The sequence below is a fragment of the Rattus norvegicus genome, chromosome 11 (assembly GCF_021556685.1).
Source record: "Rattus norvegicus strain SHRSP/BbbUtx chromosome 11, alternate assembly SHRSP_T2T, whole genome shotgun sequence".
Taxonomy (NCBI): Eukaryota; Metazoa; Chordata; class Mammalia; order Rodentia; family Muridae; genus Rattus; species Rattus norvegicus.
Window position 1 is genome coordinate 65,893,042 of NC_141544.1, and position 15,242 is coordinate 65,908,283.

General features: G+C 41.1%; 1 protein-coding gene across 5 annotated transcripts in view; it reads right to left on the bottom strand.

Annotated features, from left to right (window-relative positions):
• Morc1 (MORC family CW-type zinc finger 1) overlaps positions 1-15,242 on the bottom strand; it is a 205,898-nt gene that overhangs the window by 14,286 nt on the left and 176,370 nt on the right. For 4 of the 5 annotated variants that reach the window (XM_087576598.1, XM_087576599.1, XM_087576601.1 and 1 more), the window contains 2 exons: positions 3,696-3,765; positions 821-887 (listed from right to left, as the gene is read on the bottom strand). In XM_087576598.1, the coding sequence (XP_087432724.1) occupies positions 821-887; positions 3,696-3,765 (137 nt within the window). Of the gene's footprint in view, positions 1-820; positions 888-3,695; positions 3,766-9,979; positions 9,998-15,242 lie in introns of all 5 variants that reach the window. The other variant, XM_087576600.1, reaches the window with a different exon arrangement.

Consider the following 15,242-nt stretch of genomic DNA (forward strand, 5'->3'; position numbering starts at 1 on the left):
AGGGAAGGATGACTACATCATAAATAATTTAGAACTCCTGGGAAACGAAGTAGAGGCTAAAAGGAGGTATACAGTAAGGGTGATGTGTGCCATAGGGAAATTTAAATGTCCCCGTCAAAGTGACAGGGCTATGGCAGGCTTTTGAGTAGCCAGGCAGAATTGGACAAGTATGCTAAAGTGATGTCAGAAAAACAGCTCTGCTGTCTCCTTTGCCTTTAATTCAATGCACTGCAGGGGATAGATGGGTGAATGTAGAATCAGCAAGATATGGGGGCGAGTACAGGAGAAGAGCCTGCTTTCTCAAGAACAGCCTTTTAATCCCACTATGTATATCTACAATATCTAGCTGGTTTTCAGAATGGCAGAGTTCTCATGCTAAGGAAATTCCAGAATGAAAGGATTATAATAATTACCAGTATGTTTGACAATAAGTTAATGAGCTACACAGAAAAACACTAGTTCTATGACTTCTCACTTTCCCCTTGTGTGTGTGTGTGTGTGTGTGTGTGTGTGTGTGTGTGTGTGTGTGTGTGACTCCCACTTCTTTGGACACAATCCAGTAATTTGAGATGGTTAGCTATTGTGAACAGGAAGTGAAGCTTGCTCCCTTTCACTATTCCCAAATCCTCACAAAAGAAAAGAAAATGTCTGTGGAAAAGGAGAATTTCTATCCTTTCGGATCTGTGTTGTAAGACTGGGTGTCATTCTTAATTGCCTTTGTTGCTATTATTTTCTGTCTTTTTCTACTTACACATTGATAATTACTTTTGAGCAGTGTAATTACACTCATTTGTAATCTGTATAATTATAGTATACACACCTTTTCCAGTTAAGTGCTGAAGAATTTCTTTTCACTATTGGAGCATCATCACACAGCTCTTGTTTGTCTTCACAAAAAAAAAAAAAAAAAAAAAAACAGACAAAATATCAGGCTTATGATCATACCATAAATTATACCAATAAAAGAAAGAAAATGCTGGCTCATTAACTAACTGTGTAAAATTTGGATATGTATTAAACATCCACTTGTAAATTATGCCAATTTCAAGGCAATTTATAACACATTCTTAAGGTAATTTATAATACTTTTAATGAAGTATATATAAGTGTAATAATAATCTAAGAACTTCTACAACCTCTTTTCTGTAATTTTTACTATGCTGGTTGCAAGTATGTGGAAAGCTGATACAGCCTGCTCAAATCACCTCTCACTCCACCTTTCCCTAAGATAACCCACCTGTCCTTCCTTTCCCATGCCCCTCTCTCCTTGTGATTCAGGTTCAAAGAGTTCTGATGAGTCTGGATGAAAACTGAGTCTCCAGTAGAGACTGAACTTTAAACCTGCAGTTTCTAAAAGATCTGTTGATTCAAGAGAACTTAGAAGTATAGTTTGAGAGAGGGTGGCCATTTTAGTCTACAATTTGTGTGGGGAATTGCATTGTGACTCATGAAGTGGTTGAGCGTGTTGCTTCCATCCCGCTCAGTAATTCTTCGTTATAACTGTCCTGGTACTTTTGTTTCATAGAATTAACCACTAACATTGTTTATTGCTACTGAAGGCCACCATAGAATGAGAGAGCAACAGGGGAAGGTTTAGATGATGGGTAAATGATGAGAAACTGCCAACTACCCTTAAGGAAAACATAAAAGAAACTAATTGATGGACAGGCTCTCCAAGCGCATGGTTGGCACCACTGGCTTTGCCTGATGACTTGTATTCAAAGTCAAGCAATTTAACAGCACTCAACTAGTCCATAATTACAATCATTGGAAATATTTCAAAATTCATTCTGGCCAAACCTAGAATGAATATTTGAAGTTAAATATGAATTTTAAGATCAAAATTTTATTACTAATTTTTGTATCACCAATAGGAACTACATTTGATGACAAAGTAGAGGTTGGAAATGTCTGTAAAAAACCAGCACTAAAATTCATATGTTGGCGTTAAAATTAAGAGACCATTACCTCCCCCCAGATTCCTTATTATAGAATTAAAAATTATTCTAATTAAGATAAAAAGGAAAAATGTGATGTCTTAGGCCTCACTGATGAAGGTGAAGTTGTGAGTAAATAGCTGATAAGGTTATAGAAGCAGCAGAGGATGCCAGGAAGAAGTTGTTGCTGAGGAAAATGACAACAAATTGATGGTGTGGATGGAAGAGAAAACGAGAAAAAAAAAGTGCTAGGAATGACAAAGTCAAGCATGTTGGTTGAGGGTCACCAAGGAAGGAGACTAAGAAAGACTTTGAAACTTAGTTTACAATAAGGACAATTGCTGGTCATGGTAATGTACATCTTTAATCTCAGCACTCAGGAGGTAGAGGCAAATAGGGCTCTGTATCTGAGGCTAGCCTCTTCTCACAGCTTATTCCAGGCCAGCCAGGCCTACATAGTGAGACCCTGTCTCAAAACAAAAACAAAACAACCAAAGTTGAAGACACTGACAGTGACAGTGAAAGTACTGTGTGTGTTGCCTGGAGCCAGTGACAGAGTATTAAAGAGAACGGAAGGCTCAATGGAAGCCTTAGAATGGGGCCTAAATACTGTACCAACGGAGAATGGCCACTAAGAAGGATAAAGGTTTACCCAGGGAAAACTGTCCAGGAGATTTTTTCTGGCTTGAACATTGTTAGATGACAACTCTTTTTGCTTAAGTTCAAATCTTGCCTGAAATGCATTACATCACATGATTATGAACTAAATAATGAATAGATTTGCTGAGACTTTCTTGGGGGTCTCAGAGAAATCATGAAAGCAGGAAGGAGATTGAAGCCTTGGGAAAACTCTATAATTTTAAAAAAGATTATGAACATTGTTATTTTCCACTGACGACATGAGTAGAGCCAGAGTAAAGTACATAAAAGGCAGGTTTATGGGGAAGCAGCTCTCTGGTGAGACGGGATCAGTGAAGTTACCATGGGGAGGACAGACTGGGGAGGAGGGGGGAGAGAAAGAGGGGGGGAGAGAGAGAGAGAGGGAGGAAGGGAGGGAGGGAGAGAGAGAGAGAGAGAGAGAGAGAGAGAGCATGTACAGAGATAGAGAGAGATTTAGGAACACAGAAAGACACAGATAAACGGGGTGGGGTGGGGTGGGGGTGGGGTGGGATGGGGATACCCAGTGTCTCTGCTGGAGTTCAGGGCAGAGGATAGCTGTGCCAGCTATACCGTGTAACATGTAGGTTCTGAGGGATGCTGGGAGACCTTGAAGGCCAGGTCACTTTGATATGTAAAATATGTACCTCAGCCTTCTGCTCCAGGTCTCAATCCCAACAAAAACTATTTTCCAAAGAGAATTCGATGTGGCCTGGCTCAAGCCTGTGGGAGTTAAAGACAGTGTGGCAGTGTGGAGGACACTGTTCCCAGCCAGGAGGCCTCTCTCTGTGCTGTCAAAGTATATTCACCTTTTATCCTTTCTCCTTCCTCTAGAACAGTGGATCTGAACCTTCCTAATGTTGAGTTCCTCATGTGGTGACCCCAACCATAAAATTATTTCATTGTTGCTTCCTAACTGTAATTTGTGAGTTATGAATCATAATGTATCTGATATGTAAGATACGATATGCAACCCCAAAGGGGTCTTGACTCATAGGTTGAGAACTGCTGCTCTAGAAGAAGCTTATTCAAGTCCAAATTGCTGTCCCAGGCAGTCAAAGACTGAAAACAGCATCAAACTAGAGCCCTCTACTCTTTTACCTGTCTTTGCCAGGGCTACTTCCTCTTTTTCTTGTTTCGGTGAGACCTTGGTGCTGCTTTTATCCCAAACCTGAAAAACAAGTTCCACATTTAAAACTGTGCAAACACATAGGACATAGAAAAGAGTCAAATGCTTGAAAACCAGCACTCACGCCACACACAGGAGACCATGAGGATATCAGCGCCAAAGTATGATCTGAGGCAGTGAATGGTCACTGGAGACGGCCATACTGGTGGGGCCATCCAGGACAACCACCTTTGCAATGGTTCACTCACTCCTAGTATCACTACAGGCTTTTAAGAAGACCTATTTATTTCTAAAATTGATCTTATATATGGCTTTAATAGTATCTGCAGCACATGAATCAAGTATTTGACTCACTGGGAATAAGTGTGCAGTTTGGGAGAGGTTGATGACACAGCTAAGACGAAGTAGGAGCTCAGTGGGAGAAAATGATGGAGGCTGTTTGCTGGGGTGGGTACTAATTCTAGTACTCCAGAGACAGAGGCGGGCAGAGTCTCTATGGAGGAGATATGTGAGGGTGGGAGAGGAATACCATTCCTTAAATTCGTAATCATCATATTGGAGATTCTCCAGGATCCCAGTGACAGGGCTCACTGGAAACAAGTTTACACTTCCAGAAGGCAGTTCTATAGATGAGATGAGGGGAATGGGGAAAGGGGGGAGGGGCAAGAGGAAGGAGGGGGAGACAAGGGGAAGGGGGAAGGGCATGGGGGAAGGTGAGAGAAATATGAATGTGACCTTGAAGGAAAAACAAAACTCAGTACGAAGCCTTTAAATATGTTGCACATTTTATCAAGATAGAAAAACTAAGCAGTTAAAAATTAACAACATAAAAGATTGGGAAAACAGAAAGAAGGCAAAAGTTCCACCCAAGCTCTGCCCTGCCTTTTGTTCTGGAGACTCCAGCCCTACTCCATGCACACTAGACACCTGAGGTGAGGTGTGGGGCGCAGCTTGCTTTCTGAAGATCCTCTATCCTGAGAGTTTCCTTAGCCTTCCTCATCCACACACACCTGCTAACCAAACTTGCCCAGAAGAGGACGTCAAACGGCCTTTTCCCCTCTACCTGGAAACAAAGGTGGATTCCTGCACAACACTCTGGAAACCTCACTGTCTCTAAGCAGGTTAATAGGCACACATGTAGCCTAGCAACTGAGCAACTAGAGCTGTCCATCACTGCCCTTGCTATTCCATTCAAACAGAAAGAAGAGCCTCCCAGGCAGGGGAAACAGTTGCTTTTCAGCTACTGTGGTGCATTTAAAATATTTTCACGCTTACACTGTAACTATCTGAATTCTCCAGGAAAAGAAATGAAAATGCACATTTCTGAGACTCATTTTGTGACAACCTTGAAAGTGACTTTCAAATGTGTGCCTTCCTATATTTCTGACATCACACAAAATTAATGGTTTTCTCTGCTGTGTAAAGAAAAGCTACATGATACTAAGTTTCTCTATAGTCAGACTAAATAGCTTTGAGCAGGTTACAAGTAGCATATTTTCCACAACAGTTAAGAGTGACTATAAAACAATCTTAGGAAAACTTTGTCTGCCATTGGATACCAGCACTTTATTCTAGTGTGTGAGTGAATCTGTCCATGGGTATCAATTTTCTCTGGTGACTTGGCATATGATGAAATAAGACAAGAACTTGTCCAATGGAAGCATCCATTCTGAACAAAACTGGCACACACCCAGCAAAAGAACACTTCTTGTTAGTGTTGCTTTTCTTTAAGCATATTTTAATTGATTATTTAGGAATTTCACATCACGAACCCCGATCTCACTCACTTACCAGTCCTCCCAGGTCAACCCCAATCCTTATAACCTTCCTACTCCAAAAAAAGGAGGAGGAGGAGGAGGAGGAGGAAGAGGAGGAGGAGGAGGAGAAACTCTACAAGTCCAATACGTGTTATCCATCTGGAGCATGGGCAAATACCCAGTGGTCAGCTTAAAAAAACAAAAACAAAAACAAAAAACACTGGGTCCTTCCCCACATGCACCTCTGCCAGAATCCCTCAGTTATGGAAAGCCACACTTCAATGTCCTTATCACAATTTTTAAGAGTTACCTTTAATGGTTTCCTTTCTAGGCTGTTACTTTTTGGGGGGTAGTGGGTTGTAGAATGGGAATAGGGGTTGTCACAGAAGAGTTCTACATCCCTTTTTCTCAACTGTGAGTCTGCAGTCATTAATACCATGACAAAAGTAGCTTCCTTGCCCTTTACACTCAGTAGAAGCATGGATCGTGGACTTCCACATGGTCTCCAGCATCATCACGTGCCAAGAACCTTAGCAGGATCTCTGGTGTCAGACAGATCACAAACATCAACATGGCTCTCTGCTCATCAGCATGGATCATGGACACCATCATGGTCCTTGTGGCAGCACAGGCCAAAGACATCAACACAGTCTCCTGGACAAAAAGGGCCATGGACACCAATTTGCACCCCAGTGGTAGCATGGCCAATAAACATCAATATGGCTCCACATGGTAGCACAGACAGTGGCCTTTGGTGGTAACACAGGTCATAGATACTAACAGGACCCCCAGCTGCAATAGGACACAGTCATGGCTGTCAGTGGCAGCATGCACCACAGACATCAACATGGCCTCAGGTAGCCACACAAGTCACTCTTATCAACATGACCCCCAGTGGCAGCATGGCCCATGGGGGACTTCATCTTATTAGTGTTCTCAACACAGGCTCATGAAGTTATTGGGGGCTTTTTTTCTTTATTCTGTCATTCATTCTACTGTGAATACAGTATTATTGGGGCTGTCTCCACTAGAAAGCAATACAACCTCAGACACCTATTTTATTTATTCCTTTGCTTATTTGGTTTCTTGAGACAATGTTTCACTGTGGAACTTATATAGATCAGGGTATCTTGAACTCAATATCCACCCACCTGCATCTGCCTCTTGAGTAATAATACTAAAGGTATATGCCACTATGCCCGGCTTATTTCCCTTAGCATTTAGATTTAAAATATAGGAAAAAAATAATTAACTCACTGCCTACATGTCTTTAAGTAATATTCTAGACATCTGTTTCTGAAAGACATTACCTTCTCTTACAATATAGTTTTGTTTAGAGGTCCAAATTTGCTCAGGGTGACACAAGAAATCTGTCTTTTCATTGTTTCCTTACCTTCCTCAGTAGCTGGACTATGGTTTGCACTCGGTAGTTTGGAAATATCTGCTAAGATTTTTATTTAAACTATAAGACAGATAACACCTCCCAAATGGTAAATGAGATTACAATTCAACCTTGGCATGAGTTTAAAGATGCCTTAGCTTCAATTTTGTCTGCCACAAGCAGGGTGGGACTTAATGGATCAGCATAATTCTGTGGTCAGGCTGCCTCGCTGGAAGAAATACATTCTAAAGAGAATGTGTGTCCCCTTTATTGGATATAACGCTACAGAAAGGCTGGACCCCAAGAAAGTAGAATCTCCCTGACAAAGCCACATACAGAAGGGAAAGTGACAACAGCCCCTTCTCAAGATCCAAAATATCACATGGAAGGAAGAAGGGTGGAGGTATTAGGGCTTGCCCAAGACCCATTAAGGGAAAACTACTTATCTTTTCTGCATGAATAGAATCCGAATTCTATTGCTCAGATATGGGGTGGCAACTTGATGCTCCAAAGTACTCAGTGGTGGTAGCATCCCCTACTGCTGATCTTCCCCATAATGCAATTATTTGCAATTTTCCTGGTAAACTTGCACTCTTCTCTTGCGCTCCAAGAAAAGGAGAACAAAAATAAATAACAGCAACAAGGAAAGCCTGACACATCCTCTTCCTTACTCTGTTTTTCCTATGGATCTAAATCCCAAGCAGTCTGTGCCGACATTGAGCATCCTTGCCCATACTTTGAAGACTTCTTTCCTCCATGAAACACTGTACAAACTCCCCTCCCCAGTCTAACTGTTTTGCTCTCTCTCAAACTAAGTGGCCCACGAGTTTCTTTCTGAGTCCTATTTCCAAATTCCCATATCCTCAAGACGAAGAACCCCCAAAGAAACTGAGAATCCCCTGTAACATCTTTAGATATTAAAATACTGGACTGTAAGACATGACATACAACACAATGTATTATGTCCCAGCATCTATTCTGATGGAAAACTTAAAAAAACGTCAACACTGACACAAGTCTGTGCGTTCATCACGGAATGTGCTTTCCCTGGCCAATTGCAAAAATGGCCCAGTCACGGTTTCGATCATGAACCAGCCTGCCTCCAGGTTAGGCTTGAAAGCCATCTTGTAGTAAAGACAAACGGACTCATTCCTCTTTATGATTAAATCTCTGTGTCTCAAGAATTGGGCTGTATCCCATTTATAACCTTAACTACAAATAGCTCTGTACTGTGTGCTCCAGGAAATGGCAACCATGTTTTTGTTTCAAACTCATCTTGCAACCCCACCATTGATTCTGAAGATTGATGTAACTACTTTATTATGGCCACTTTGCAATCATGTCTTTCTTTCAGGAGGTCGTTATGACCAACTTATTATGCTTATGTTTGACTCCTGTAACCCTGCCTATTTTGCCCACCAAATCTGCCATTTAAAACTCCCCTGTCCCTGAGCCGTAAAAGCCTTGTCTTCCTCACATCTCAAACCATGCCTTATGGGGAGGCAGCCCATGTACATGAATGAAAAGCATTGCCTTAATTAATTGTTTGCTTTAATTAATTGTGTCCTGTTGATTTGAGTGGATGATCTTTCTCTTTGCATCTTTGGAATTAACACTGCAGGTACAGGTTCTGAATACACCTGAGATTTTTATGTGTCTTGATTTAACAATAACAGTCCTTACATAGCAGAACTCCAAGAGATACAGCCAGTCATCAAATGGCAGACACCCCAAATGGTTCAGAAGATCATGAAACTGCTTTAAAGAGCCCAAACACGAACCAAGAAGCAGTGTTGGAAGTACACTGACCAAAGAGAAACTTACCAAGGGCTGGACTTTCTTGAGACTCCAAAACAAAGTTCTGAAGTTTGTGTTTGGTTCTGCTTTAATAAGCAGAGGTAAAACCAGCAAAAAGGGAAAACTAGGAAAGTGTCCTTGAGAACAAAGACTCTAGCAGCTGCTAGAACAGTCATCTTTCCTCTCAACTTGCTGTAGGTAGTTGACACCCCAAAATTATATTTTTCTCCCTAGGTTTGACTACCTGTCTTTTTCAGTAAGCCACCGAAAAAGGCCAAATTATGCTAAAGGCGCTGGGGCATGCTTTTAAAACCAGCATTCCACCTGAGGCACAGGAAGGAGAATCTGGATGAATTCAAGGCCAGCCTGCTCTAAGGTACATAGTGAGAGCTTATCTCAAAAGACAAAAAACGACCAACAAAAAGAGGAGACAGGGAGAAAGGGGGGGGTGTTAAAGAATGAAAGGCCAAAATAATAGTGAAAAGTAAAAAAAGAGAGGGGGGGAGGAGATTTTTTTCAATGTAGCGACATTATGAAGGAGAACAAAGAGATCTGATCACACCCCAAGCTCATCTCTGGGGTCCTGACATAAGGGAGGCTTTAAAACGGGAAGCATGAAATCACATAACTAAACACTCCAGCAAGGTAGGATACCCTGCCTCCCACTGTCTCGGCCCTGAATCTTTCCTTCAAGGTTATTTGACAAATTTTAAATCTTTCTCCAAGAGCTGAGCCTTCCCAGGGGATTTTCCCTGGGCTTTAGCCATTTTCTCTCTTAGCAGGAGATTTCTAGGGAAATTCAAATTTCCAGGAGTCTATTCTTTCTGATGGTCTAGAGGGAAGCATGAATCTCTTCAGAATGTATTTATTCCTGCCAGGCGGGCCTGTTACAGGATCAGCTGCTCACTCTGTGAAGTCTCTATGTCAGAGGACCAATAAGCCCGGACTGTATTGGGGAGGAACATGGGGAAGAAACTGTGCAAAACCTGATTTAAATGTTGCTAAGAAACTTGGGGACTGGGTGGCATCCTTAAGGTTTCTTTCCTTCTCTTCCTTTGTGTCATTCCCCCTCCCCCTAACGTTATTGTCAAGGACTTAAAGATATCAGGTAAGTAAATGTCCCTCTGTCAATTCAACAGGCTGTTTTTCCTCTCCATAGTTAATGTTTTGTCACAGGCCCCTCCCTTTCACACGTTCATTTTTCCACTAAAGGTGAGTTTGTAGTGCAATCGAGCCCTGTGAAGCTCAAAGTCCTGCTGTTTGCAGCCTATTTTCTACTGTATGAGAAAGATCTTTAATAAACAAAACAATAAATACTCACCATCTGGTGATACGAATTCTGCAAACAAAAACATACCAGATGAGAAAGAGGAACATAAGACCTTGTACAAGCCAGCCACCTGACCCATGTTCTCTGTCCCTTTCCTTCCATTTCTGCTTTGCAGCCACCTGCCCCTTCCCCTTCCCCCTGCCAATATGTCAGTCGCCCTCTGATCACAGGGGCCTCTGGCTCTCTCTGTCTGCGGACTTGGTTTTTCTCCTGGACCCATTCGGGTTTTTTTTGGTTTTTTTTGTTTGTTTGTTTGTTTTGTTTTGTTTTCTCGCCTCCATTCACTGCTGCCCTGCTGCCATCCTTGAGCTCCTTTCCTACCTAAAATTACAACTCCTTCCCCTTGCCTCGCTTTCTCTTGAGCACATAACATGACCTACCTACCATGCAACATGTCCACTTAGCCATCTAATGTACCATCAGATCCCTGCCCCCACATATCAGGTCCCATGGAAACCCTAGTTCCCCCAAAGCGTGAATAACCCCAAAATGAGTCTTGGCTCAGCTCTAGCTGCTCTAGGATTGCTGACAGAATTACTCAGGGTAATTCTGTAAGATGGGTTTCTGTCTGCCAAAAGATCAACTTCCTTATTGCCTTGGCTACAGACTCTCTATACACATGTTTCTGTTACACATGTCAAAGTCCATGTTAGCACCCTGGCCCTTCTCCTCTATCCTAAGCTCTCAGGCTGTTTGTATTGTTTAGATTTCCACACTCTTTACCACATGCACAATCTTTCCCTCAAATATTTACCTCATCTCCTTCTTGTATTATTTCCAAGCAGTGAGATCCTACTGTTGTTATCATTGTCTGATAAGGGTTTTTTTTGTTTTGGTTTTTTTTGTTTTGTTTTGTTTTGTTTTGGTAGGGGGAAGAGAAAAGGAAAAGTCCACGACTAAGGAAAACAGAGTGAAAGCCTCCTGCAGGCTCTGCCTACTTACTGTTTCAAAGTAGCAGGTGTATGACTTCCTAAACCCTTCTCCATGGGATTCTGAGCTAACGGGTCAGAGTTCACTTTTTTGTAATAAACATTCCTGTTGTAACCTAAAGTTTAGCCAGAAATTCCATAGAAGAAACATAGAAAGTCTTGCTTGGAAACTTTGTCTGCATGAGTGTGTATGCACGTATCTATCTATCTGTCTGTTTTTCTGTCTGTCTATCCACCCACCCACCCACCCGTCTGTCCGTCCATCCATCCATCCATCCATCCATCCATCCATCCATCCATCCATCTCTCTCTATCTATCTATCTATCTATCTATCTATCTATCTATCTATCTCTCTATCTACCTATCTATCTATCTCTATATAGATAGAAACAGAGACAGACAGAGAGAGGGGGAGGAGGGGGTCCACTGTCTCTTCATTTTTTTTTTCCTTTTTTAAAATCTGTATCCATTTTAAAAGACAAATATAGGTCTTGCTCCTTCAAAAGTCTTTTTCATTTCTCTAGCACGCAGTCACTCTTTCTTCTTCTCAACAGTGCCTGTGACTACATATGAATGCTACTGTCATTTGTAGCCAAGCAACTATGAGTTGGAGAACAATAGGCCACAGCCTTGATTCTTTATTACCATCATTATTATTTATTATTATTCATATGCTTTCAATACCTGCCATGATACTTCAAAGCAGAATTCACAATGTAGTTGAGTTCTCACAAAACAAATCTAAGTCTACCAAAAAACACTGAGAACTTTATTAACAAATAAAGGAAACATTTCCGTTTAGCAAAACTATAAATCAACACAAAACTGCCATTGAACATCTACTTCATAGGTATAAAGGGTTGCAGCAGAAGTTTGCTGGGCCACTTACACCCAATTCATTCATGACAGACATTTTCTCTTTTAGACATCATCATTGTCAGAACCAGGACTCACGGCCTCTGGGATCACAACCTGCCCTTGCTTTATCCCATATTTCCCTAGAGAATTTTGCTTCATCTGTTCCCTTCTTCTGGATTACCAAAGGTAGCTTTAAGAGACACATTTCATTTTACACAGGATTATTTTGATTTCATCACAACCAATTATCCCATGCATTCCTGTAGCAACCATGGCAGTAGGTGATATTATTATTTCATTTACAAAATATAAACAAGAGCAGGTCAGAATTTGATAAAAGTGGCAAGCAGCATATAGGTTTGCATTTGAAACTGCATCTTCCCTTAAGCTACAGCCTGTCACCTTCCCATAATACAATGCTCCTCCTGGGATAGGATCATGGGTGCCTGTTATTCTTCCCTTTCCTTTAGGGTAAACTTAAGTATTTTATCTTTTTATTGTCCCTCCCAATCTCTGCCACAATAAAGTTTAGTAAATTTGCATTCATGATTTGACTCATGGTGGTTGGTAGTTCACTCACAGGTCCCTAATATTTAGATTCAGTCTAAGTCACCCATGAGAGGCTCCTTTGTATGTCTCACACATTCATCTTCTGGCTGTCTGTGCAGTCTGCCGGTCGGCTGATGGATGACTCAGGACAGGACTGAGTATAGATAATTCCCTCAAAGCCCTTGGGCATCTCTGAACTATATCTTATGACAACATTCCCCAGGAATATTTTTGTAGTATTAGAAACAGTCTTCATACTTTCCTGGTTTACAATAAGGCACCCAGGAAGGTTGATTAAGAAATGGTCCTCTTGGGCTGGAGAAATGGCTCAGTCGTTAAAGGCTAGCTCGGCTCACAACCAAAAATTTAAGAAGTGGTCCTATTTCAAAATGAAGGCAACTTTAATATTACTGTTGCATTCTGTGTATGTAATGACACCAATGCAGTTTCTTATAAACACTTCTTAGGATGCAGAACAAGGAACAAGGTAAATACATCAGAGGTGGGCTCTTTGCTATTCTTTTTGCTTTATATGATTTTGGGTTAGTCGCTCTATTATGTTCCTTGCCATATACACTGATGTCCAAAATTTAGCTGCAGTTCATCCAGGTTGTCCTCTGGGTTGGATTTTAACCACCCTAAACAAAGTCTAGGTGACAACTCAGCCGCTCACCAAGTTTTTACATGGAAGCACTGTCACTGGTCTGAGGCATTCAGATGGCCCTGGTGCTTTCAGGTGTCTGCTCTGAGAGAATGACGGAAAGTAAGGGCAAACCACGTGTCTTTGAGGCTTAGTTTGGCTCTGATACAGAGAGATGACTCCATCTACTTGTTCCTTTATTCACAGATCTTTCCCGTGCTCCAGTGTTGAACTCTGTTCTGATCGCTGGTGGTTACCTCTCCCCAAAATATCTAAGACTCTATTGACTCTTAAAAATATTTCTGCCAGAATGCCCTGGCCATCAAGCTTTTGAAGACAGAGTTCTGTTGACAGACCTCTTAAATTTGGAAATGCTTGAGACAGAAAACAGGTCAGAATATCAAGTATTCATCAAAAAGGAGGGCAGAGCATGTTGCTTTGAACACAGATAATAAATCCATATGCCAGTCTGTCTTCAAGACCTGGTCCACAGAGGGAGAAGTTTCTACAGAGAACAGCGAGTTAAAGTCAGTCTGATCAAAAAGGCTATATGAGAGGCTGGAAGAGAGAGCTCGGCGTCAAGGGTATGTGTTGCCCTTTCAGAAGCCTTGAATTCAGTTTATAGCAATGACATGACAGCTTACAACCACCTATGACTGTAGTGCCAGGGCACCTGATGCTTCTTTTGACCTTCTCTTGCATACATAAGATGCACACATGTAACATGAAGGCATATGCACATAGAATGAATAAACACACCTAATAAATAAAAAATAAATATAAAAAAAAACTCAGCACAATTCACGTTGGCCCTAAAGACTGCTGATATAGGACAATACTTTTTTTTTAAAAGTTGTATAGTATCTCATTATTTTAAATCTAAACCATGCATGTGTGACCATGGTACAGAGATGTTTGCACATGTTTTTAGCAAACTATGTTTGATTCATACATTCAAACTAGCAACTGAAAATTACTGGAGATGAAGAGAGATATGAGAAAAGAATAACCATTCATCCCTATTAGAATCATAAAATTTCTTCATAAATCTGGAAGGTGAATGAAGGCATGCACAAAAGCGTTTGCTATTCCCTCTGTCCCATTTGCGTCTCAGAAAATATTCTCATTCAATTTCTCAAACTTGTAGTTTTTTCAAATTGAGTTTTCTTCAAACTTATCATTTGCTTTTGCAACCATCTGTTGGGATGACAACCTGATTACACCACTGGCTTTAAGCAGAGACCCTCGAGGGAGGTTAGTCAGTGGCATGACTTGAAACAACTTGTAACTCTTTGATAGGCTGCTTGCTATTCTCTTTCCATGGCTTCCTTCTCTTATGTTGCTTCTGTTATGCATGATGAGGTAATAGCTGTCCAGACTGCCTCCCTTTTGAGTGTGGAGGCAGGGAATGGGAGACTGATACAATCAGATCCAGTCCCAGCTCTTGGGTATGGAACCCATTCCCAAATTTTTGCTGGAGTCTGGAGTTGAATTGACAGTTATCACACAGCAATGAACAGGAGTTTTTTCCTTGAATTTAGACAAATCCCTGGCAGAGATATAACACTATGAGCAGTAATGGGGGAAATACAATAATGTTTACCCAGACTTTGGTACTACTGACAAAAGTTGGCATGGCTGGATAGAATAAAATAGCTTCCACTTCTTTCCCAACTGGGATGAAGTATGGCACATTAGAACTTTACACATAAGCTTGGAAATGCTTGAGGCAGAAAACGGGTCAATAGCAAGTATTCATCAATGAATGTGAGGAAACAAGGAAACAACAGATGTCATGGGAAAACTTAGTGCTAAATCTATAGCCACAATGACATTCAAAATAAAAAAGACTCTCTCCTCCCTAAGAGCTAAGAGGAGAGGCTACCCAGGAATGCTCTTACAATCATCTATAAGATGATGTGTACAGAATGCCAGGCTGACAAGAAAAGATGAGTACTGAGAAAAGAAAGAAGTATTCTGTTCAAGTTAGATGTAGGGAGGATACAGAGAGACGGGCTTAAGAAAATGTATATTAATCTGAGTCAGGACTCAATGCTGGATTGAACGGTTTTTTTTTAAAGGTCTATTTTTATTTATGTGTGTATACATGCTGTGTGTGCGTGTGTGTGTGTGTGTGTGTGTGTGTGTGTGTGTGTGTGTGTGTGTTTATACATACCAGTTTTTGGATGGTTTGGCTCTTAAAAATCGATTCAAGATTCTGGCCTGTAGATACCCATCTATACAATTTTGGAAGTCATTTAACCCCAAATTCTTAAT